The 24,651-nt window shown below is 49.3% G+C and overlaps 2 protein-coding genes across 4 annotated transcripts; one reads left to right on the plus strand and one right to left on the minus strand.

Annotated features, from left to right (window-relative positions):
- Window positions 1–109: 109 nt before the first annotated feature.
- SLC7A7 (solute carrier family 7 member 7) lies at window positions 110–17,054 on the minus strand. 3 transcript variants are annotated; one of them, XM_035135393.1, is made up of 10 exons: window positions 16,935–17,054; window positions 15,172–15,714; window positions 9,912–10,037; window positions 9,312–9,456; window positions 8,078–8,201; window positions 7,665–7,768; window positions 5,458–5,554; window positions 2,712–2,861; window positions 1,646–1,829; window positions 110–468 (listed from the first exon to the last, which is right to left on the minus strand). In XM_035135393.1, exons 2-10 carry the CDS (start codon window positions 15,710–15,712, stop codon window positions 386–388), a joined length of 1,554 nt encoding a protein of 517 aa, XP_034991284.1. In that variant the 5' UTR covers window positions 15,713–15,714; window positions 16,935–17,054; the 3' UTR covers window positions 110–385. The 3 variants fall into 3 exon arrangements, with proteins under 3 accessions (XP_034991284.1, XP_060137821.1, XP_034991285.1); XM_060281838.1 differs by lacking the exon at window positions 16,935–17,054 and adding an exon at window positions 16,545–16,891 and having other exon boundaries at window positions 15,172–15,736; XM_035135394.2 differs by lacking the exon at window positions 16,935–17,054 and adding an exon at window positions 16,545–16,890.
- A 2,038-nt stretch (window positions 17,055–19,092) lies between these two features.
- Window positions 19,093–24,225, plus strand: MRPL52 (mitochondrial ribosomal protein L52). Its single transcript, XM_035135396.2, has 5 exons — window positions 19,093–19,241; window positions 20,955–21,039; window positions 21,485–21,552; window positions 22,259–22,323; window positions 23,528–24,225. The coding sequence occupies exons 1-5, from the start codon at window positions 19,199–19,201 to the stop codon at window positions 23,672–23,674; spliced, it is 408 nt and encodes a 135-aa protein (XP_034991287.1). The 5' UTR covers window positions 19,093–19,198; the 3' UTR covers window positions 23,675–24,225.
- The last annotated feature ends 426 nt before the right edge of the window (window positions 24,226–24,651 follow it).

Here is a 24,651-nt window from a genome sequence, read left to right on the forward strand (position 1 = left end):
GCCTGAGCTGGGTGAGCCATTGGTCTGACTGTTTAAAGTGGTGTCTTAATATTGCCATGGGGCTCATTTGACAGCAGGCCCAAGAATTCGGAGGTTGCAGACGTGAAGGTAAGAATCATTGTCCACAGGCAAACCTGTGGCTCTCAGGGTTTATTGGGACTTAGCTGCCGAGGGTGAAAGGACACACAGACACTCCTGCGTTAGACAAGAACAAAAATAGGCGAGCGAGTCTCTCAGTTCCTGCAACGGCCGTTCCGACAAAGTCCCCAAAGACTTCCTCACGAATGGGTCTGGGCAAGTAGCAAACAATAAATTAGAGGTCACCAAAGAGTCTGTTACAGAAGGCGCAGGCAAGGGGGAGAAACCGGCTTCCCCACTTCCTCGATCACTGATCCTTCGCTTCTGTGTCGGGATCCATCTCCGTCAGGACACACAAGGATACGAGCTGGATGAGCCGCGTCATGGAGCCTGCGGAGGGAGGAAAGGGACACGTCAGGTCGAGGCCAGAGAGAGCCAGGATTGAGGATGGGAGCATTTGTGGAGTGGCTATGTTTTGTCTCTCCACGGTTGGAGGCAGAAATGCTTCAGAATACCAGCTGCTGGAAAGCACAGGAGGGGAAAGGGTTCTTGCGCTCAGATCCTGCTTGCAGGCTTCTCATTCGGGCATCTGATTGGCCCCATCCTGAGAACCGGATGCTGGACTATAGGGGCCATTGGCCTGATCCTGCAGGCTCTACGTGAGTGAGTGATGCAACAGTTTCTCCAGTTTGCAAATGGGCCCTAGAAAAGTTGGCAACCCCTGCAGTCCAAGCCTCAAGCGGCAGGTGGTTTTGAGCAGGCATCCCCAAACTGCAGCCCTCCAGATGCGTTGGCCTACAACTCCCATGATCCCGAGCTAACGGGACCGGTGGCTGGGGAATATGGGAATTGTAGTCCAAAACATCTGGAGGGCCGAAGTTTGGGGATGCCTGGTTTTGAGGGTGATTGTTAGAATAATAATGATAATCACCCTCCAACTCTGCCTACGCATTACAGTCTAATTATGCAACATGGATCCTGCATTTTTAATATAGTCGTACCTTGGTTGTCAAATGCCTTGGTACTCAGACATTTTGGCTCCAGAACGCCATAAACCCAGAAGTGAGCGTTCCAGTTTGCAAACGTTTTTTGGAAGCTCCTGCAGCCAATCGGAAGCAGAGTCTTGGCTTTCGAACCATTCCGGAAGTCCAATGGACTCGACGAGTTTGACAACCAAGGTACCACTAAATATTTCAGGGAGAACCAGCCCAGTTTTAGATGACTACCGTGTCCCCTCTTACTCGTCTCCAGGACTTAAATGCACCAGACTCCCTTCAGCATTTCCTCATAGGGACTTGGGAGGGGGTTGGGTATGTTTAGCCTAGAGAAGGGAGTTGATTTAAGAGATTATGATTCAAACACCTGAAAGGGCTGTTGGAGAGACTGAGCACATTTGTTTGCTGTTACAGACATCGTGGGGGGGAAAGTACAAAGCTCCCTCCGATATGGGGACCCAACGCTAATTTCTGTTCTGCAATTTAAGCGTAGCTGTTCTAGCCGTGGGGCAGGGAGAGCTAAGAAGCCATCGGTGAAATGGAGGGGGGGGGTGTTTGCCCCTCAGACTCACCCACAGCCCGGCGGAGGAAGTGCGGCCTCTTCTGCTCAGGTACCCTCACCACCAGGTAGTAGATGGGCAGTCCGGAAGCTGCTATGGCAATGCCAATGGCGGAGTTTATGGGGTCGCTGTAGAGGGGGATGGCTACCAGGAAGACAGAGCAGAGGCAGAAGACGATGGGGAAGAAGATGCTGAGCTGGTGGGGAAAGAAAAAAAGGGGTGTCAAGCAGGCACTTGGCATCTCAAACTACCTCCCAGCCTTCACCTCAGGCTCTCCTCCAAAGAACTGAGGGGAAACAAGCTCGGTTCAACGGGTACAGGAGTCTCTTTCCAATAAGCAGCCAGCGGGGTGAGATCATAAGGAAGGCCATGAACTTTCTTCGCCTCCAGTCGACTAGTCCTTGGGGGGTATACTGCACCTGAACATGGAAGCTCAAGCACAGCAACCACACTGGGAATGCAACAATCCCCTTTCTGGAGCCATCTCAAGCTAATGTTCATTGCCACGCACGCTTTCAGAGTGGCTGGGGCAACCCAGTCAGAATGGGCAGGGTACAAATAATAAAATTATTACTACTATTATGCAGAGAGAGAGAGAAATGACTTTTCATCAACTTTTCTCAGCCTTACACTACTACCCTTTTTCCTGGAGTCTGGGGGCCATTGATTTCCAGCACTGCTCTGCCTATTAAAGCCATTATGGCCGAGCTCAGGCCCATCCCCTCCTGGCAGGAGTCTCGGCCACGGCGTTGCAAAGGATGCTGGGGTATGGGCAGAATGCAAATGCTCTGCGAGAGTGGCAGCTCGGTTTTAGGAAGGCAGCCCAAAGAACCGCTGGCTGATTTCTTGCGGACTGCTTCCTGCTGGCTGGGATTGTTGCAAAGGATACCGGACGCGGTGGACTTTGGTCTCATGCAGCAAAACGCTTTGTACCGTTCACAAGAAAGGGTGTGAACGCCTAAATGAGCAATCGAGAGACAGCGTGCATCGTGCCTTGTGAATTTAAGCACAAAACAGCAGGCTGCGGGATCCTTTTTATCTTTTTAAAGACGAGTTTTGAGGGTTTTCCCTGCCCTACCTTGAGGGGACGTTCCCTCGATGGCTCCTTCCAGCGTAGGTAGAGTTGCCCCGCGATCGACAGGCCCACAAAGAACCAGTAACTAAAACTGTAGTAATTGATGAGCTTGAAGATGTCCTCTACGCAGAGGTAGATCAGGGCCATGGCTCCCTGTGAAGATTGGGGGGGGGGGGAATAGCTGGTAAGTGGGATAAGCTCTGCTAGGAAGTCGGTGTGTGGTGTCCAAACAGGGCCGTCTTAAGCGGGTCAGGCGCCCGTTTCTTCCCGCAGCTGGTGGGCGGGCGCAGCGCGCAGCGTGGTTTCCGCACGGCTTCGCTGTGCAGCGCCCCCCTGCCAACCCGGCGCCCTGGCGCCCCGCGCCACCCAGCCTACCCCTAGAGCCAGCCCTGTGTCAAAACTTTTTTCAAAGACAGCCAGATTTGATGAAGTGAAGGGCTGTTGTTGACCTTTTTTAAGGATTGAAGTTGAGCTTTTTTTTGATTTTACCCCAAAGTCGTTGAGCTTTTTTTACCCCAGGAAATAAACTGCCACGAGGGCCGGATTGAACCGACTGGCGGGCCGGATTATGCCCCCGGAACGGACTTTGGACATGCCTGGTTAGAGCATTAGACCAGAACCTGGGAGACCAGGCTTCAAATCCTCACTTGGCCATGAAGCTCCTTGGGTGACCTAGGATTGGTCACTGAGTCCCTCAGCCTAGCCTACCTCTCAGGGCTGTTGTGGGGATTAAACAAGGAGGGGAATGCAATAAATAACACAGCATCCACCGTCTAACCAAACACACAGACACATCTCTCCCTGAAGACTGTGACTCCGTGAACTCAGACCTCCCAAAAAGGGCCACCCACATTCTCCCCACAAGATCTCCCAGGAGCGCAGGTTTGTGCTATTCTGGGTGCTGACTCATGGCGCTTGATTCCCCCATCTTCCTTCCTGGAGCTGAGGGCAGCTGTCTTGGTGGTTTCTAGGACAGCCTCGCAGCCAAGACCCAGCCCTGTTTGCCTCACAGATGGAGCGATATCTAGGCTGCCGTGGTCTGCGGAGAAAGGCTGCTCCGCAGGAACGCAGAGCAGGGCTTTTGGCGCAGCTGCCCCTATTCCGTGGAAGAGCATTCCTGTCGAGATAAGACGGGTGCCCCCAGCCTGCAGTTTCGGGAAATTTCTTCATGGGACGTCTGGTTTATATTGTTTTACATTTGCCTGGTGTTCCTTTCGGTTGTTTAAATTATATTTTGCACATTGCCTCGGAAGGGAGCTGTTACAATGGAACCTCGGTTTTTGAACGTAATCCGTTCCGGATGTCCGTCCGACTTCCAAAACGTTTGAAAACCAAGGATCAAAGGGCTGGCTGCAAAGTCAATAGAAAAAAATGAAAAGCGCGCCTCGGAAGCCTTTTGACTCCCGAGGTGTGTTCGAAAACAGAAGCATTCACTTCTGGGTTTTCAGTGTCCGGCCCTCAAAAGGTTGCCCAGAAGGCAATGCGGCCCTCAGGATGAAAAAGGTTCCTTCCCTACCCCTGCTGCAGACACTGTGGGATGGGATCCTATATAATAAAGTCCAAGTGTCCCTGCATCCAAGTTGTCCCGTGTGTCCCTGGGTTACTGCGCATGTACCCCAGGGACACAGGGATTGGACGGAGAGACAGGACGCACACACACACGCGCTCTCTCCCCCCCCCCCACCTCTGCCTACCGTTTACTCCGCTTTGTCGGGGCGCTCCGCTGAGCCCAGCTGGGCAGCGGGCGCCCAAGAAAAGGCTGTGATTCGGCCTCTTTCTGTGGCAGCGGCGCGTGGGGGGCGGCGGCTGGCCCCTCCCACAGCCGCCGCTTCGTTGGGGTGCTCCGCTGAGCCCAGCTGGGCAGCGGGCGCCCAGAAGAAGGCCGCAATTCGGCCTCTTTCTGTGGCGGCGGCGCGTGGGGGGGGGGCGGCTGGCCCCTCCCACGGCCGCAGCTTCGGCGGGGCTGCACACCCGTTCCCATCATTCCTGCAGGTGAGGGAACTACCCCTCAGATCCCAGACAAAGGGGCATTTGCCCCTGGAGCATCAGTCCCACCCACCCAGTTACTCGATGACAGTGGGGCTTCAGATGAATTTCAGCAGTTCTTTGATTATCTTCTGGAAGGTATTAATGTTTATATGATAAGTCTCGACAGGTAAAGAGATCTGGGTTGATGAATTATGCTCTGTGACTCAGCAACATCAGGCCTTAGTTAACCGTTTGGCCGGTTCTGCTCCGCCTGCTGGAGCAACGAAGTTACCCCCCCCTCGCAACCCTGAAGCTCCGGCGGCAGCGGCGGCCCACCTGACTTCCTTCCCTCCACCCCATGCGCTGCTCTTGGGTCCCAGCCTCTCTGCTTTGCACACTAAAAATCAATAAAATCTGTTCTAGCGCCCGTTTATTTTAACGGGCTGAATTCCACTAGTTCTGAATAAAAAGGCATACGGTTCCTCTCTGTGTTCATTCACAGGGGTTTTTTAATTGAAATGCAGCAGTCCAATAAATAAGCTTGCATTCCAAAATATTTGATCAGTAACAAATTCAGTTTTCCCCATCTCATCTAAGCCGATTAAGAGATCAGGGCGGCAGTCTTTAGCCAGTGACCCGCCCCGGTAGAAGGCTGCCAAGAGCTACAAAGAGTCCTTTTTTCCTTTTGCTTTTTTCCTTTTCTTTTTTTTTTTGAAGACTGGCTTCCCTTCCTCCCCTGCCATGCAGACTAGAGTGTTCTCCCCGGCTACCCGGGACTTACGTTAAAAAGCAGCGCTGGCACAGGCGTGAACCGCTCGACGTGGATCATGCAGATGGCATCAGGCAAGTGCCCCTCGCGGGAACCAACGAAAAACAACCTGCCAAGAGCGAGGGAGCATAAGGAAGCTGCTGGCTGAGGCAAAGCAGAATTGTCCTAGCTGATGACTAAGACCCACAGAGGGGCAGGGCAAGGGGTCAGGCTGTCCCCCCCCCGGGGGGGGGGTGGGCTGGCACAGTTCTCAGAATCCACTGTGCCAATTCAAAAGAACAAGAGAACGGACATTCCATTCAGACAAGGGAACCACCAGCCATTCCCAAAGGACTTCCACACCCCAGACTCCTGCAATCCCTCTTCCTCTGCTTAACTTTACCTCTGAGAAACAGATATATATTTGGCACTTAGAGAGGTTTGCTATACCCACAGGGTGGCACATTGCCTCCTCCAATGAAATAAAATTAGGGCAGATTCAGATCCATTTTGCCACCAACTGTGGACGGAGAACACAGCCGTCATATGGCTATGTATCCACTGAGTTTCCTAGGATCCCAGGTGAGTTTCCAAGGGTCAATCCAGGCATTTATTTATTTTTCTCACATGTAAGAAGCTTTACCACATGGGGGAAGACTTCTGTGCAAAACAGAATCTTTGCACAAAAGTGGAGAGTTACCTAGTTTCTAAACGGCCTCTCTGGCATGCTGACATTTCCCCCCTCCCCGATGTGGTTCACGGTTCCTCGGGTGAAAATGAGTGGGTGTTAATCCATTCGCGGAAGGGCTCCAAAATTACATTTCGAATGACTCCCAGGGCTGGGAGTGTAATGGCATGGGCCAATCTGAATGTTTTCTATGGTTTATTTCTGAAGATCATGGGCACGAGTAAAAGTTGACATAATTGGATATAGAAGGAGATCTCCGTTAGGAACTTTCTTGACCCTGGTACAACTCCTCATCGTGAACGTGTCATGTAAGGCTTCCTGACCTTCTTAATACTTTAGGTAAAGACTAGCACAGTAATCTGGTGTTACCAGCAAAATTTAATTTACACCTCCTGTAAAAAGAATGGGGTCCATGTAGACAAAAGCAAGATAAACTCAGAAGACAAACAAGGTAACCAGTTTTGTCATTTCTAACTAGGATTATGTTCTTTCAAGTCCCAATTATGCAGAGTAAACAAAATAGGGAAATAGGCAGGAAACTGTAGGAAAAGACAACAGAATAGGAATGTAGGTGATCTAACAAATCACTCATCCCAAAGACCCTGTCGCCTCAATGTTGAGAATGCATTGGCTCAAAGCAGCACTAACACCCTAAGATTTTCAGTGGTTGGTGAGATCTTAAAAGCACCAACATCGTCCCCTTTTGACTCTAATGCGGTCAAGGACCAGCCTGACACTAGGAGTCACGATAATAATAATAATAATAATAATAATAATAATAATAATAATAATAATAATAATAATAATTTATTATTTATACCCCGCCCATCTGGCTGGGTTTCCCCAGCCACTCTGGGTGGCTTCCAACAGAAATATTAAAATACACTAATTTCTTAAAGATTAAAAGCTTCCCTAAACAGGGCTGCCTTCAGATGTCCTCTAAGAGTCTGGTAGTTGGTTTTCTTTTTGACATCTGGTGGGAGGGCATTCCACAGGGCGGGTGCCACTACCGAGAAGGCCTTCTGTCTGGTTCCCTGTAACTTGGCTTCTCGTAGCGATGGAACCGCCAGAAGGCCCTCGGCACTGGACCTCAGTGTCCGGGCAGAGTGATGGAGGTGGAGACGCTCCTTCAGATATACTGTACCGAGGTCGATAGGACAGGTATACATTTCCCCTCACCTTTCTTGCTTTGTTTTTTACTGTAGGTTCTGTAGCAAAATTGTCACGCTCATTTTCTTTAGGCTTTGGGGAATAGTTAGGGATTCTTTTACTCCACAAGTTGCTGCCCACTTATATTGCAACTCTGCTGCCTGAAGCAACGTTTATACGCTTTGTCTCTCGTTTCATGTAATAAACCAACCTTTCTTTACTGCTCATGCATGAGAACTTCTCGTAATTTCTTGCATGAGAACATATTCGTAGCAAACGCACATGTGAACTCTAGCGGAAAGCCCGAAACCTGTCGGAAGGGTGTGTAGGAATGCACACAAGTGCTGGGCAGGCATATGGGTTCAGACATACATCTTTATAACAAGAGATGCATGCAGGTTACCTGGAAGCAGCTAAAATGGAAGCATTCAGCCCCCCAAAGCAGGACAGGGCGACAGCAACTGGGATCGTCCAGTTCATAACTCCAAAAACTTGATCGGCAAAGGTCTGAAAGGAAGAGGAACATGAGAAGAAAATGATCTGGTGAATGCCTTGCGGGGGGGTTTCTAGTATAAACTTCATTCCCAACTCAACAAGAGACTACTTGTGCCTGTACTCCAAGAGGCCGAGGCAGGAGGAATGCACCTCATTGCAAATCATTGCAAAAAAAATTACTTCATATTGTACTACTGTCCCTTTGAAGTTGTTCTTTTGAGTAAATGATCCACGCTAATGGCCCCCCGTGGACCAGCCCACTGGATTCCAAAGTGACCTGTCATTCGGGGGCGGGAGGAAGAGGGAACGGGATCTGCTCACCACGGCCACAGCGTCACTTGTTAATATCTCCGTCTTGCTCAGCACTGTGTAATATGCCAAGTTGGTCATGATGTAGATCACTGTGACGATGGGCATCGAGATGCCTATGGAGAGGGGAAGGTTCCTGAGGAATGGCAGTGAGGAAAAACAATGTTAACTCTCTTCCACCGCCCACATCATACTTCCCTTGGCACTACTCCTGCCCAGGGCTAGCAGAATACACTGAAGCCCACATTACCACCCAGAGGCCCTAGAAAGCTGCTTTGCAAAGCCCAGTTCCCAGAATCCCCTGCTCCCTAAGTAGCCTAAGAAACTGTGTCACCCTGGGCTTCCTTTATTTTCATTTGCCTGCTGTACTAAAGAATATTGAGAAAAATTATTACCAGGCGGCGGAGCAGGGTGTTAAATTAAAAAATGCTCCAGCTAAGCAGAAAATATAGTGCTTGACTCTGCAGACTCGCTTTGCTGTGATGAAAATTGCAAGATTGCCACCTCCTCCCTCTTAAGCCAAGCTATTATTTGATTCAATCAAATCAACATTCCTGCCGAGATCCCTTTAAACAATTCTTTAGCCGAAAGTGGATCTTTAGATTACAGCTTGCTCTGCAAAACCCAATACTTTTTATGCTAGGCTTCACACAGCGTCCCCCTTCACTGCCAAGCCCACGGCAGGACCCAGGAAGCAAGCTGAGCCGCTCTCAGCTGTCCCCGGATTGTGATGTAATGCCCAGCTGTGGCAACTAGATGGCAGAGCTCCTCCACAAGAGCCCATCCCAAACAAAGCCCGTTAAAATGAGGAAAGGAACCGGGCGTTCTGCCACCACAACTCCATCACACACACACACATTTTCTTTTCTCGTTTTTTTGAAACTGTATGATGTGCTTTCAAGTACGCAAGAGGGAGAGCACTCGCTCAGCTGTTTTAAAAGCAACTCTCCAGGCAAAGTATGGAGAAGCCTCTTATCCATGTCTCTGCAGAAGAAAGCCCAACTAAAGACCAGAGAGAAAGACTGAAGATGCAGGGGGGGGGGCAGTACTTAAGGCTAGTCAGTTTCAATTCCTTTGGAAGCAGAGCACAGATTTTAAGGAGGGAACAATGTTGCTTGTCCCTAGGGATGATCACACAGGCGCTGTCCAATCGGTCCCTGCAGCCTCATTCCACACAAAATGCCAAAAAACACATCGGTCTCGCTAGCTGAGGACGGAAGTCACATTATCCTCTGCAAATGCTGACCTTTCAGGATTCTTGATTTCCTCGGTGACAAAATTGAGGGTGTCCCACCCCGAGTAGGAGAAGAGGGCGGAGTACAGGGCAAGTGCAATGTCCCCCGCGTGCCAGGAGGATCCTTCGAAAGGGTCGGCAAAGTTCTGCGAATGTCCTACAGGGAAAGATAACCACATCCGTTGTCAATCGGTCAACTTCTAGTTGCGATGAAAAAAACATCCTGCCTGAGGAAAAAGTGGAAGAGGCGCAAAAGTCCCATCTGTGGTGCTGACACAGTGTTCCCTCGCGCAAGCCATCGCTAGACGCTCGCGGCTGTCGAGCAAAAATTGTCCAGGTGCAAACAGACGCCCACAAAGCCAAAAGATGTGGGAAAGTGGGGTGTGAGTCTGTCTGGGTTTGGACTTTGGGTTCAAGTCTCGCCTCAGACGTGGGTTCAGTGAGTGGCCTGGAGGGGACCACTAACTCTCAACTTTCCCACTGCGGAATGGGCACACAGGCCTACACCAAAAGGCTGTGAGGTTGAAACACAGTAAAGGTCAAGAAGGCTCCATTGCTTCTATGCCTATGTGCATCAAAAGTGCCCCGACCGTAATAAAAAGATATTATTACCTTGCCCGATGCGGACCACGCCGGCGATGATCACGGCAATGAGAGCCAGCACCTTGGCGTAGGTGGACAGATCCTGCACCCGCGTGCCCCATTTCACATAGGCACAGTTGACAAATGTGAGGAGGCCTGGAAGAGGAAACAAGCCAGAAGTCATCCCATGGCAAGGGGCCCTTGGACTACATCCACATACACAGCAAAGTCCCATTGAATCCTTCCCTTCTCCGATTTCAAACGTATATCCAATACGGAAATATAAATACATGCCTAAGTGGTTGATTCCTAAAAGGGGAAAAGAGAAAGAAAGAGAGGAGAGGGACAGGGAGAAATTGACGCAGCTGCCCAGTAATTTTCTGCTGGACTCCATTTTATTTTCTCGGTGCAGAGGTGGGAAACTTTTTTTTTTGCAGCACAAGGGCCACATTCCCCTGCAGAGAACCTCCTGGGGGCCACCTCCCAGTCGTGGGTGAGGCCAGTGACAAAAGTGGGTGGAGCAAGAGAGGCAACTCTTACCTTTGTAAAGTATGAATCAGAGTTTTTTACACACACCTCTCTCTACCCAGGCAAACATTAGACAACATCGCAGATCAAGGCCACAATCCAGCCAGGCAAAAGCCCTCAAGGATAAGAGAGAGGAGGGCTGCTGAGGGATGCGGCTTGCGGAGCAGCGTTCTAAGAACTGGACAGAGAGGCCTGGAGGGTCACATTTTGCCTGGAAGGAATGAGGTCCTCGGTTGCTCCAAACGAGGAGCAAATAAAACAAAAGGTGCAAAAGTCTAGTCCTGTTGAACCAAACCTTCCAAGGCATTCTCAGGCAAATGGGGTGGCTGCACCCCTAGAGTGACCTGGTGAAGGAGGGGACTCCTTGCCCCCTTAACTGTGGGTCTCTTGGGCATGAGTTGCTAGGAACGGAAGCCTCTCTGCAGGGGGGGGGGCATGTTGTCTGTCTTGCGATGCACAATTGAGTGGCTGGCATGTGTGCCCCGGAGGAATTGCAAGGAGGCAATGCAGCCCCGGCTCCAAAGAAGGTTAGCCATCTCTAGTCTAGGACCAGGCACAAAGGAGGACAGATCCCCCCCACACACACACACACCACTATGACCCTGCGACCTCCATTTCCTATTGTCATGGGATGATGCTCTCACATGCACCAATTCTCCTAGATTAAGGTTAACATGTGTCCCCGTTTCCCGGGGAACAGTCCCCGGATTTACAAATCAGTCTCCATAAAAAATCCACTGAAGTTGGAAAGTGTCCCTGGATTCATTGGGGGGAAAAAATCTGGTAACCTTATCCTAGATGTGAGAAAGAGTGTGTATTCATGAGATATCACTGCGGGACAAAATCTGAATCTTGACTCCTTGCGATTTTAAAGGGTGGGGAGGTGTTTCCCCGGACCCCCACTACTTGCTTGGCTTCTGTTTATTCCCATGGAAAATTAACGCAGCTGCTGAGCTCAGTCCAATCCTCATAGCCCTGGCCTTCCAGTCCTAGAATCATAGAATCATAGAATCGTAGAGTTGGAAGAGACCACAAGGGCCATCCAGTCCAACCCCCTGCCAAGCAGGAAACACCATCAAAGCATTCTTGACATATGCCTGTCAAGCCTCTGCTTAAAGACCTCCAAAGAAGGAGACTCCGCCACACTCCTTGGCAGCAAATTCCACTGCCGAACAGCTCTTACTGTCAAGAAGTTCTTTCTAATGTTTAGGTGGAATCTTCTTTCTTGTAGTTTGAATCGATTGCTCTGTGTCCGCTTCTCTGGAGCAGCAGAAAACAACCTTTCTCCCTCCTCTATATGACATCCTTTTATATATTTGAGCATGCCTATCATATCACCCCTTAACCTTCTCTTCTCCTACTTCCTTCCTGGGTTGTGATGCAAGGCCGAGTGACAAAGAGAGCGAAAGTAAGCATTGGGAAATTGGCTTCTCAGCAAACCGACTCTATCAAGATGGGGGACCTACAAACGGGACAGCATTGCCCCAACTAAAAGGCGACCTTCATTCCCCTCGTTTCCTGCATGTGTGAGATCTGAGAGATACATGGCGCCTAAGAGATTGAGCAAAAGCGGGGGGGGGGGGCACAGGGCGCAGAGTCTATCACCTATTCCTAGTCCCGAGAAGGAGTGGGGTCTAGCTGTTTGGAGCACCAGCTCTGCCTAAGTCCCAGTTTCCATCCCTGATGGCATTTCCAGGCAGAAGTGAGAGAATGCGCCCTTGCCTGAAACGAAACCGTGCAAAGTCACTGGCAGTCTGTGTTCGCAATGAGCCGGGCAGATCCCAACAGCCTGATTTGGTATAAGGCAGCTCCTGGTCTTTTTATGTCTGAAGGCGGGTGTGTCAGGGGGGGGGACCTTTCCCACCTTCCCTTCTGGGCTAGCTTCTAGACACAGCATGGATCCTCAAGGAGGATGCAAAGCAGGGATGGTGGTTCTGCAGGCTGGGAAACTTGGGGGGGCCCATCAGCATCCTAGCCCCTCATAAAAAAGGTAACATTAACAAAACCAAACAACATGGGAAAACCTAACAAGGATTGTGGCTAATGCACAAACAGTCATCCAGAGTTCGAATTAAGAGGGAGGTGTTGCAGGAATTTATGTATAGGGTTTTTTTGGGGGGGGGTTGCCCCTCCAGCAGATATCATGCACTTGCAGCCCACTACCAAAATCAGCACAATCACTTTTGTGACTTTTGTGATTTGTCCCCACAAAACACTTCATCGCAGTTTCTTCCTATCTATTCAAAGGGCCTCTGCTGCACAATACCAAAGGTATAAAATTCACTGATAAATGCAATCTATGTACTGGCTCACTGGGAAAACTTCAGACATTCATATAGACATGTGAGCTCAGCTACTCAGCAGCCCCTCTGCCTGAAGTGATAATCCATGGCATCCTGATACCTAAGCGCCAGACAGGTAGCCATTCCAGAAATAACAAACCCAGGTGAAGACAAAAGGGTGTGATTAACTTGGCTGGGAAACAGGGAAATGTAAATATCTCTTTTGTTACACTTGAAGGATGTTTGGTGGAGGGCAAGGGGAGGCATGGGGCAGGGTCCAGGATGCTCAGATTACCGCCACCAGACCTCACCTTTCATGATGTGACCATGATGTAGTAGTGATGTAGTTTTGGGGGGGGGGGCGTGTAACATGGGGATTAGCAGCTTTAAAAAGTTTGGGTTCTCTTTTGTACGGGGGCTTCCATCTTGTTTCACCTGGTGGCAGGTGGGAGTCCTGTCGCGACAGTCTTCAATAAAGACCAAGCCTACTGGCTGCTGTTTTGCTCTGGTATTCCTGGCTGGTGTCCTTGTTTTTTTGTCCAAGGGAGCCCTCAGTGGGAGATGGGACTTCCTTGAGAGGAGGTGGAGAAGTTGGTTGTTTATCCCTTTCCTGGCGCTCTGATCTTCTCTCCCCTGCTCACCTTTATCTTTATTCCAGGAACAAGTTGTTGTGACTCAAGGGGCTGTGTGGGACTCAGCTTTCCACCAGACACCCAAACCTGACAGGAGGGTGATGCTAGACACAGGTCAGGGGGGCACAGAGAAGGTGTCCCTCCCTCCCCCCCCAGCTCCAGGGTATGAATGGAGCTTCCCTATTGGCAGGAGCAGGGGGGAACTGGGGACACCTTGCAAACAGCGGCTCTGCTTCTTTATAAACAAGGCCATAAATTCCTCTCTCTTATCAGGCGGGTGACATGCTCTGAACATAGAAAACCACACATACCGTGAGCTACACTCACTTGCACATGGCTCTAGCAATTCCCCAAGCATGAAGCAGCCCAGTTTCCCCAGTTCCCCACCTCAAATCTTGCCCTACAATAGGTTTTTTTGGGGTGATCCCAAATTTAAGGTTAATGAATCTTTCAGCTTCTACATCTGTGAAGAAATGGGGATGACTACACTGGCCTAACTTACAGACCTGTTGCTACTGAGTTAGCATTTGTGAAGCACTGAGGACCTGGGTAGCAGCGGGGGGGGGCACGTAATCCTCTGCTCTAACCTTCTCCCGACCCCCTTTGCTTGAAGACACACTGGGCTTGTGGGGTGCTCTCAGCTAGCTCCCCATCGCCGCTGGCATTCATGCCTGACCTCGTGCCTCCCTCAGCCGGCACATTCCTGTGTGTTGCAACGGGAGCGGTTTCGGGGAGCCTGACATTGCGTCTCTCGCCAGCTGGATCTGGACAACAGCTGCCGACTCAGCACACTGCAGGTCTCCCAGCTGAAGTCGGTCATTTCCTGAGAGAGACCCAGAATTACCCGCAGGGTTAGGAGGAACAGAGAGCCGAGAGGCCCCAGAGGAGAGGCTCGCGCCAGGTTTAGACACCACTGGTGGATCACAAGACCATGAGTCAGAAAGGCTTGGTGTGAAAGCGGTGTCACTTCTGAGCATGTGCAGAGTGCCTGTCCCTCCCCACCGATCAAATACACCCATCTTGCTCAGTCCAAGGAGGCAACAGGTGGCAAAACCCAGCCCCAAACAGCTTCAAGCAGGCACGGACTTGCCCAGATGCAAACAGATGCCAACTCATCTTCCGCAAGAGAGGGAAGCGGAGACTCAGGACCCCCTTCGCTCTCCCTGGAGACCACCCTAGAGCTCCAGCGGGGGAGAATGAGGATGGGTGGCCTTCAGGGTCCCTTCCAACTCTACACTTCTATGATTCTATCTCTCTCCAGCTTGGAGGTGCAAGGTTAACTTCTAACAAAGGCAGCTGATCAAGGCTGTGGAGCCCTGGTGAGGCGGTAATCGTTCTTTTGTCTTTTATGTCTAACTAGAGGAGTGAGATGTATTGTGGGCAAGGGGAGCTATAAGCCGGGCCTTATCTGAGATAACAGCCATATCTATTGGTTTCACCCAGTAACCCCTTCCCCCCCCCCAAATTATGCTCCCGTGCCCCGCCGCCCCTTCCAAAGCAGAGAGGCATGTTGTGGGTGTCAGAATTCCTGGGTCCATCCCACACCCAGTTCCAGAAGCTCAAGGTGGAGCTTTGGCAAAGCACAAAGTCTGAAGCTTCCCTTACACCGGAGATTCAAAACCATTGCCAAGGAAGGAAAGAGTTTCCCAGAACTGGGAAGGAAAGGTCGCAGAAGAGAGAGATAAATGAACAATGGGAGATTAGATAAGGGGGGAAAAGGGCTGCCTGTCAGCCCACCTGAGGCTGAATCAGCTCAGGCACTTCTGCCAGGGCTTTTTTCAGCCCCGCTGGGTTCTCCCAAGTCCTCCCCAACCTCTCCCCACAGTGCCCACTGGCAGTCTCACTCACAGATGCAGACGGCGGCCAAGAGTCGGCCTGCCAGGTAAGGCGCCTCGCAGGACGTGAACATGGGTTGCACCAGGTAGTTGGCGAAGGTGATGGCAATGACGGCCTGGCTGGTGGGCTCAATGATGAGGAGAGAAGTCCACAGGCGGATGAAGGCCGGCAGCTGCCCAAAGGCCTCCAAGATGTAGGCGTAGCTGGCCCCCGATTTTTTGATGGTGGTGCCCAGTTCTGCATAGCACAGGGCCCCAAAGACAGAGAAGAGCCCTCCTATGGCCCAAACCACAAGGGATAGGCCGTACGAGTCACTGTACATCAGCACGCCCTTGGGCGAGACGAAGATGCCAGAGCCGATCATGTTGCCCACGATCAAGCAGACGCCGTTGACCAGGGAGATTTCCTTCTTCAGCTTCATGGAGTCGTCGGGAGACTTGCCGGAGGAGTCCTCGAGGGGCTGGCGGGAGGAGGGATTCGAGGTCCCGTTGGGTACTGAGTTGGCCGGCAGCTCATCCTGAGGAGTCGGCTCGTAGCGGGTGGTCTTGGCCATAGCTTGGCAAGAAGAGGAACGGTTCTGTTATAATTATTATTATTATTATTTATTACCTGCCCTGCAACCATAAGGTCTCCCAGGGCAGGTTGCATCACTGAAACGTAACATTAAAGACCATTTGAGACAATTTACAATCATATAGATAAAAATATACGCCTCAAGAGTCAAAATCCAGGGTAAGGAGGGATGTCTTCAGCCTTCAGCATCCTCCAGAAGCTGTATAATGAAGGTGCCAGACACATGTCTGTGGGGAGGAAGATCCACGCCTTAGGGGTTCACCAGAGATCATGTCCTCTCCTGGCCTGCCACTCCACCTACACCCCAGCCTCAGAGGGGGGAGGAACTACCAAGAGGACCCCTTCTGCCAATTTAAGCATCTAAGAGGGTCTGTCAGGATGTAGGCCATCTTTCAGGTGTTTGGGGACCTGAGGCGTTTGAGCTCTAGTGCATCTTTCAAAACCAAGAAGATGGGTTTGTCTCTTGCACTTTAAAGAAAGCGGTTCCCAAACTCCTTAACAACTTGAAGAACACTCTCCCGTTTCTGCTGTACTCAAGGCACATTTTGCTAATATGAAGTAGTAGCTCTAGGAGGTACAACACCCAAAAGGATGGCGTTCTCTTCAAGGAGGCGCAAGTTTCGACAGGGCATTGGGAGAAAAGAGGATGGGGGTGTAAGCTGGCATGCACAGGCAGGTAGGAAACTGGACAGGAGTGGCTCTACTTTCCCGGGGAGGGGAGCATGCTATCATCCCAAGAGACAAGCAAGTGCTAGAAGCGGGCAGATGTCCCTCTGCCTCCCAAATACTGGGACCCAGGGCCTGGTTCTTACCTCTTATTTGCCTGAAGAGCTGCAAAGGGTGAGCTCTAGAACCTTGATCCTCATTTCTGGAAGGCGAGTCCAGCAAGCCAGTTTGGGGCACTGAGGTTACCTAGACACTATCTCTTAAATCTGAACAGCTCAAACAGGTAATGGTTGGGTAATCTTAAGGAGGTTGGGAGCTATGCACTGTGGATTTCCTTTTTCTGCCCAGGGAGAGGTGCCGGGGAGGGGGGCGGAGAATCCAGGGGGCTGGGAACCAGGAAAAGAGAGGGTGGGTTTCAGCTTTGAGAGAGCAGTTCTGGGGCTGGATTAAAACCCACCACCCACACAATATTATTAGGGGACAGAAAGGGGTATATAGATGGGGGTGATGGGAAAGAGAAACTGACAGATACTCACAGTCCACAGTGTAGTTCCTCCTGCTGGCTGCTCTGTCGTCTTATCCCCACGCCAGCTTAAGAATAGAGACAGAAGCTGCCAGAACAGCACTTTTAACATGAGGAACTAACCGGGATTGCCGGGGGCGGGGTGAGGGGGGGGTAAAGGAGGGTGAGCCATTGGCCGAGTCCAAGGTCCGTCTGGTGCCAGGTGGGGGCAGGGGGAGTGCTATGGGAGATAAGAGGACTGGCAGTGCCTCTAGGGCACCCCATGGCTGAGCCGTCCAAGAATTGGCTTCCTGCAGGAACGTCTCACGGGTGCGCACCCTCACAAATGGCGCTATCAGTTTCCCGCAGCAGCCCCCTTATGCATCCTGTGAGACGTCAAGCCTCCCAAGTCACACAGAGTGCCTCTTCAGAGACAAAGAGACCTGTGGGAATCGGCAGCTTGCTAGACCTACCGGGGCAAATGGTTCAAAATGCAAAGGTTATCAGCCCTGAAGGCAACCAAGCCTGTCAGATTGGTTCAAGAGGAAAATCTCGCCACCATTCTTGCATTGCAGGGGATTGGACTAGATGACCCTCGGGTCCCTTCCAACTATACAGTTCTATGATCCACCAACTTAACCTTCGCTTCTCATAGGAGTAGTTGGGAGTTGGAGCAGGGGAGTTGTTGCTTTCACAACTTGACAAATGAACGGCAACTGGGAATCCAAAACTTCAAATGTTATCTTTTCCCAGACTGTATAGATCATACACGATGGCAACTTTCCAAGCCACACCGAACTCTTATTCAGACAGAAAAAGTCCTGTGCGATTCTTGACAATTGCTACACAACACACACCCTGCATCCTGGCTACTTGGAAATTGTTTTCTGGATAAAAGTAAGCCACACATTATTCCACGTTTGCAAATCATATAATGGCTTTGAACCAGGCTGCAACCCTATGCGCACCTACCTGGGAATAAGCTTAATCGAATTCAAATGGGACACGAAACAGGATTACACTGCAAGAGCACAATCCTTTGTACACTTCCCTGGGAGCAAGCCCCGTTCAGTAAAGAGCGTGGGACTGAGGACCTAGCAAGTATTCACAGGATCACGCTGTGGGAGAATTGGGACAAGAGCAGCAGGGGAGGGGTTCATCCTGTTACATTAACACCCCGACCCCACCCCACCCCGTGGCTAAATTTAGGGCTGCTACCTTTTTTACTGGCTGTGTTCCCGCGCCTTTTATTTCAGTTGTATCACAGGCAGAAACACGCATTGATTTGGCTTCACTGAAATGCAAGCGGGTTTGGGCTCCAGTCCACTTGCATGAACCATACATGCACGCCTGTTCAATATATATCAGATCGCAATTTATAAATGTGAGCTTTATAAATCTATAATTTAATAAATATATGTTTTATACACGTGCTTAAAGACTAAGTTCCTTCAAGGGGGGGGGCAGCAACTTGATGCACCCAGCCTCCAGGAACCCAGGAGTCCGAGGTTGCCAGCAAAAAACTCCACAAAGCGACTCCTCTTCCTGTTTATGCCGTTTCCAAGGGCGACGGCTTCCTTAGCAACCAAAGGCCAAGATGGCGACGGAAAAGCCTTGCCCATTTCAAAGATGGCCAAAGAGCCCCTTTCCGCCCTTAGGAAAAATGGCAGTCAGGGCACGTCAGAAATAAATAAACAAACAAACAAAAACGCCGCCTTTCCTGAGGCTATGGGTTGTGTTAAGAGACTGAGGTGTTAGTTCTGAAAGGGAAATGCGTCTTTCACGTCAAAAGGCGACGCAGAGCGTGTTCCCTAACCCAATACAGAGAGTGGGGATATAGCTTCCGGTTTAAATCACAAAATGGCGCCGCGCTTCGTTTGCCGGTACTCACATCCTGGTCCCCGTACCAAAATGGCTGCTCTCACTAATGAAAATATCTCCCTTAGGCAACTAGGAACATTGATCAGCTCACGTTCCCAAGGCCCTGGAGCGGGGCCTGTGGGAATGTGCAGCTATATCTGACCGGGTTTACGGAGTCTTCGGGCGTTTTCTCCTCTTTCCTACGGTTTTTTCTTAGAACTCTGAAACGATCCGTACAAGATGGCGCCCTCCTGGCCTTTTTTTTACGTCTCGCAAGGCTTCCGGATGAGGCGACCTTTCCGGTCGCAAGTGGCTGGTTTCCGCTGACGAATTATCCCAAAAATGGCGGCGCTCATTTAGAAATGGCGACTCCCAGTGGAGGTGTGTGTTTTTTTCCGTACAACCTCTGCGAACGGAAGCGCATGGTCCCTTTCTCCGATGTTTAGTGTCAAAATGGCAGCTTGCGTGGCTCGGAGGCTGGGTACGGAAATCTTACCGGTGGGAGAGCTAGGGAAGGGAGCGGGGCTGTCCAGAAGCAGGATGCTCTATGCTTTTCTTACTATCATCGCAGGTTGCTGTTCCAGAATTATACCCGTGTTAAAATTCTGGAAAGTGAAACATGCACAGTTGTCTCTCTAACAATTTTTTTTAAAGCGGGGGGAGTGCGACTTTTATGGCTTTAAAATGGCGCATATATATATTATATTATATTATATATAATTTCTAAATGGCATTTGCTTAGTTTCTTTTGCTTGTGTGTTGCGATGAAAATATAATATGACTTTCAACATTTTAAGCACGACCCGTTGCCAGAGCCCATAATGGTTATAACTGATTTATGCACCGGCTTTGGCTATAGCATTATGCTATTGTACTGTTGTGCCTATGAAATACCAGTTGCTAGAAGTTGCAAGTGGGTAGATAGAATAGAATAGAATAGAATGATAATTTATTGGCCAAGTACTAACATACAGTACTTGTCTTGGAATTTTGTTTCGACTACATTGCAATGTAAATGTACTTAATACAAAGTGTGCAGAACACTATTTCAAGATCACCAGCGGAGTGACTTCAGAACAGGTTGAGGTGGTTGTTGGTGCCTCTGGCGCCAACTGAATGGCACTAGTTGATAATGCTTGACTTTCGAACCTGCTATAAAACTGATTCAGGTCAGTTGCCAATTTTTTGACTCTCTGGAGCAGAATAAGATGTTCTCTTATATTCAGTAATGTTCTGTAAATTCTTCCAAAGAGTAGCCTGTTTGAGAATTGAGACTGAATCATAGCTTCGTTTTGCCACTTTAATCTCCTTCGTCAGTGCATTCCTAGCTTGGCTGTACAAAAATCTGACTCCTTTCCTGTAAGCCTCCTCTTTAGCATATTGGGAGTTTCTGGAGTTTTCTAGATTAATAAGGTCCAGTTCATCCATTTTATTGGCAAGTGAGCGAAGATTTGAGAGGTGAATAGATGGTAAAGCCGAGATGGCTCGAATCCTGCTTGCAGATTTCCCACAGGCATCTTAGTCAGCCACTGTGAGAACAGGATGCTGGGCTAGATGGCCCGTTGGCCTGATCCTGTAGCCTTCTCTTGTGTTCCTATAAAGTAAGGAGAGGGAGAGGCGATTTGACTCTCCAGGTGTAGGACTTCCAACTACCATGGGAAATAGAGTCCAAAACTGCTGGAGGGCACAGGTTTGGTGAATGTTGGGCTACAGGTTTTCCCCACTCCTGCCATAATTGGGGGGGGGGAATGAGTACCTGCTTTCCTCTACCACACAGCACGTCATTCTTGCAAAGTTCTCAGGTCAATTTTTGCCTCTGCCCATGAACTTGGTGGTAGCCTTGGGGCAGTGGAGCATTTTTAACGATGATGGTGATATTGATGATAGTATAGAGCTGCCTAACAGGGTGGTTGTAACAGTTACCAAGAGAAGGCTTAGAAAGCTTTGGGTCCCCTAAAGCAGTGGTCCTCAACCTTGGGCCTCCAGATGTTTTTGGCCTACAACTCCCATGATCCCTAGCTAGCAGGATCAGTGGTCAGGGATGATGGGAATTGTAGTCTCAAAACATCTGGAGGCCCAAGGTTGAGGACCACTGCCCTAAAGTATATTCATCTATATGCAGTGGTTTCAAGAGTACAAGGCACCGTGATTCTAACTGAGTCCTGAATTTCTCTTTCTACTTCCAACCCTGCAGGACCTCGGCTGGCAAAAATTGCTTCGGTATCTCGCACCTTCCATTGCAGTACTGTCGATCAGTCTGGTGGGGCCTGGAGAGTGAAGTGAGTGCCAGAGATAGAGGGGGGCTATCTTCAGAGCTAGAGAGTGATCCTTCATCTTACTTCATAATTATTATGAAGTCCAGCACCGAGGGCCTTCTGGCAGTTCCCTCGTTGCGAGAAGCCAAGTTGCAGGGAACTAGGCAGAGGGCCTTCTCGGTGGTGGCGCCTGCCCTGTGGAACGCCCTCCCATCAGATGTCAAAAAGGGAAACAACTACCAGACTTTTAGAAGACATCTGAAGGCAACCCTGTTCAGGGAGGCTTTTAATGTTTAATAGATTATTGTGTTTTATTTTTCTGTTGGAAGCCGCCCAGAGTGGCTGGGGAGACCCAGCCAGATGGGCGGGGTATAAATAATAAATTATTATTATTATTATTATTATTATTATTAATACTTTTCTGGCAGCACTGCAAATGACTTTGCCCTCTCTGTATACTTCCTTCCAGGCACGGTTTCCCTATAAACCCTTCACATTACGGACCCTTAACAGACCTTCCCGACTGGTCGTTTGCTGGTAAGAAAAATGGGTGTTTATCTTATTTGTTTTCCTGTATTTAGGCTGCAGACTTGCAAAATAAAAATAACATTGCCTTTACATGATATCAGACCATTGAACCAACAAGGTCATTATTTATAATCTCCTCTTCCACCCCAACTCACAGCTCGGTTAATCTGGAAGAGAACCAGTGTACTTTGCTAAGTGCACTAACTTTTAGTGTTAAAATTTGGCCCATAATCACCATTCCGCCCTCCACCTCTTTCCCCCTTTTCTTCCTAATGTAACACTAATGTCTCACAGCAAATGAAACTGATCTGTAGAAAACGCAGCTTGAAAAAAGAGACATTGCACGTACTTTTGTAAACTAAGAAATCTTTAATAAAAATAATTTTTTAAAATAAATAATTGGCCCATAAAACTTGTTGCTATCTGTCGTGATCTGAGAGCGCAGTAAAAGGGTGTGACTAGCATCCTTTGCTAAGCAGGCGCCTTCCAGAGGTTGTTGGACTACAACTCCTATCAGCCCCTTGCTGGGAGTGATGGGAGTTGTAGTCTAATCTCTGGAGGGCGCCAGCTTGGGAAGGCTGGAAGAGAGCATGCATCCGTGTTGAAATAACCTTAACAACCTGGCGTGAGGTGCAATTGAGATTACTTTTTTTTGTACTTTTGAGCATACGGGGAGGGAGCAAGAATCTGTATCCTTTTTCTCTCTCTACCCCAGATGGGCGGCCAGCCCCACCGATGAAAAATCATCTCCGTCGGAAGGAAAAGAACGAAAACTTGGCTGTAAGTGGGAGCCAGAGCGCCTAAGAGCCGTAGCAGTCCTGGTTTAGGGGGAATTTTGGAATTCCGTTACGGAAGAGGGTGGGGCTTCCTGGATTGGCAGAATGCTGGAAAACCTCACACAGGGGTAACAACAGATGGAAATGAGCCGATCTGGAGCTATTCCTATGCTGTTGCCCTATAGGAAAAGGATCCAGTGGGTTCTGAGGCAGGGAGTTTTCTCTCTAGAGGTCTGTTTGTTTTTTTAAAATGGCAGGCTCAGTCCTGGATCCCATGAATTAAGTCTGCATATGTTCAGAGGTACGTTGCTATGACCATATGCAGAGTGCCCACTGCCTGAGAAACTTCAGCCAGCTCTTTCACCTCTTGAAACTGGGATAAGGATGGATGGAAAGCAGGAGCCTTGGTGGGTTTCCATTAAAGCTATGAACCTAAACCAGTGTGAATCCCATCGCTACCCACGAACGTTTGGAATTTTAGCTTTGTGCCTTCCGGAATAAAACTGAACAGTTCTCAAGATTTCTTGAGAAAGGATAGTGCAGTTTGAAACCCGTTTTAAAATTCATGGTGTAACGTAATGTACCCTCAGCAACGGATTATGTACTTATTTATTTATTTGATCCAGCGTATGAATTGCTTCCCCCTAAAACACCTTGAATTGATTTCGCAGTTTACAAAAGCATCACAGCTAAAAGCAATTCCATATGTAGAAGCGATTTTTAAGATTCCATAGGTTAAAAAGTTTTTTCCATGTATACAAAGAAAACAACGCTGTTCAAAAGCAATTTCATGTGTAGAAACCGTTCCAGATCCAATATGAATATAGGCTGCGATAGAGAGAATCACCCAAGCAGAGCTACAGTTCTCAGACTGGCTTACAAATCTGTCCTTCCTCACAGGGAACTCTGGGAATGATAGTTCTCTGAGGGAAATAGTGGTTTCCTAACAATACTCAGAACCCTTTTCTAATTTTTTTTAAATTTCCTAAAATTTATATACTGCTTGGTTGTGTGGGTGTGGGTGTGATAAAAAAAATTAAAAACTATGGTTCCCAGGAATCGGGCAGAAGCTGTGACAGTTTAAAGTGGTATGATACTGCTTCGAACGTCTAATGCAGATGGGGCCAATAGAGACGACGGCTGTCCAATGGCCGCTGAGGATTTCCTCAGGCGCTGAGCTCACTCCACTCTCCACCTTGCCTCCTCAGCGTCGGGTAGCCATGATCTCCGCAGAAATGGATCACGGGGTGGAGAAGTGGAAAGCTAAGCAGGATGAACGAGAGCGAAAGGCAGAGGAAAAGCGACGCAACAGACTTCAACCTAAAGGAAGCTCCCAAAAGCAAGACCCCGAATAAATACTTTCACCCCTCCAATTTGGGGCTTGGTTTGTTTGTTTTTTTAAACGTTCCCTTTTTTGCAGTGGGGAAACCACCAGATTGTTCCATCGAGAGCCTTTCTAGAACGTTCCTGTCCAAAGAAAATGGAACCTGCAGCTCCTGTTTGTTTGGGTTAAGGGCGAAGTGGGACAAAATGGTGGTCCTTTAGCACAATAGCCGGTCACTGCTTGGCAGAGGATCAATTTTAATGCAGCTTTATGGGTGTGTGAGTTAGGCTTAAAAAAACAGTTTGGGCAGGAGCTGGGGCGTTGCAACAAGCTCATCTCAGGGTCACGCATCTTAGAGTCACCTCCCCACCATACATGTTAAAGGACTGTTGTATCACTCTTAACAGCCATGGAAAATTTTGGGAACCTTGTTTGTTTGTTTGTTTGTTTGTTTGTTTGTTTGTTTGTTTGTTTCAAACTGCACGTCCTCTCTTTTCATCTAGGTTCTCAAACGTGCCTTACAGCAATAACACATTGCTGCAAACAATCAGAAACCTAGATTGGACCTCTGACATTTTAAACTTCGAGAAACTAAAATCTGAAAACTGGGTGGGGGGGGGGGAAGAGAGAAATTAAAATATATGGGGAAGTATTTAGGCTGCAAAGGCCTACCCAAATAATCTGTAGCTGTTAAAGGAGCCCTGGAACCCTGCAGAGAGGACCCAAAAGCACGTGCAAAGTGCTTTCCCTTGCTCCACTGTCCTAGCAGTTTGGAGTCCAGGGAGGTTTTCCAAGAGAAGCTTAAACTACTGCTACCTCTCCCCGAACCGTACAGCCTAAGGGTTAGAGAGGTACAAGGGTTGGAGAGAGTCAGCAGGATTACACACTTAATATTTTTCTGCCTTTGTCAGCTGGCCTGAGGAACTGTGTGTGTGTTTAGGTTGGAGGAGATCTCAGCCTGGCTGCAGACCTCCTGGTGGCCGTAAGCCAGGCTGGAAGGAATCTTGG

Source organism: Zootoca vivipara, chromosome 13 (assembly GCF_963506605.1).
Source record: "Zootoca vivipara chromosome 13, rZooViv1.1, whole genome shotgun sequence".
In the NCBI taxonomy this organism is placed as follows: domain Eukaryota; kingdom Metazoa; phylum Chordata; class Lepidosauria; order Squamata; family Lacertidae; genus Zootoca; species Zootoca vivipara.

Coding starts and splice junctions, on each gene's coding strand:
- MRPL52 (XM_035135396.2), top strand. CDS start 19,199: ATGTTTAGTGTCAAAATGGCAGCTTGCGTGGCTCGGAGGCTGG. Junction 19,242..20,954: donor TTGCGTGGCTCGGAGGCTGG/GTACGGAAATCT, acceptor CCAACCCTGCAG/GACCTCGGCTGGCAAAAATT. Junction 21,040..21,484: donor GGTGGGGCCTGGAGAGTGAA/GTGAGTGCCAGA, acceptor ACTTCCTTCCAG/GCACGGTTTCCCTATAAACC.
- SLC7A7 (XM_035135393.1), bottom strand. CDS start 15,712: ATGGCCAAGACCACCCGCTACGAGCCGACTCCTCAGGATGAGCTGCCG. Junction 5,555..7,664: donor TCCATTTTAGCTGCTTCCAG/GTAACCTGCATG, acceptor CGCTCTTGGCAG/GTTGTTTTTCGTTGGTTCCC. Junction 469..1,645: donor CTTCCTCCGCCGGGCTGTGG/GTGAGTCTGAGG, acceptor CTCCCTCCGCAG/GCTCCATGACGCGGCTCATC.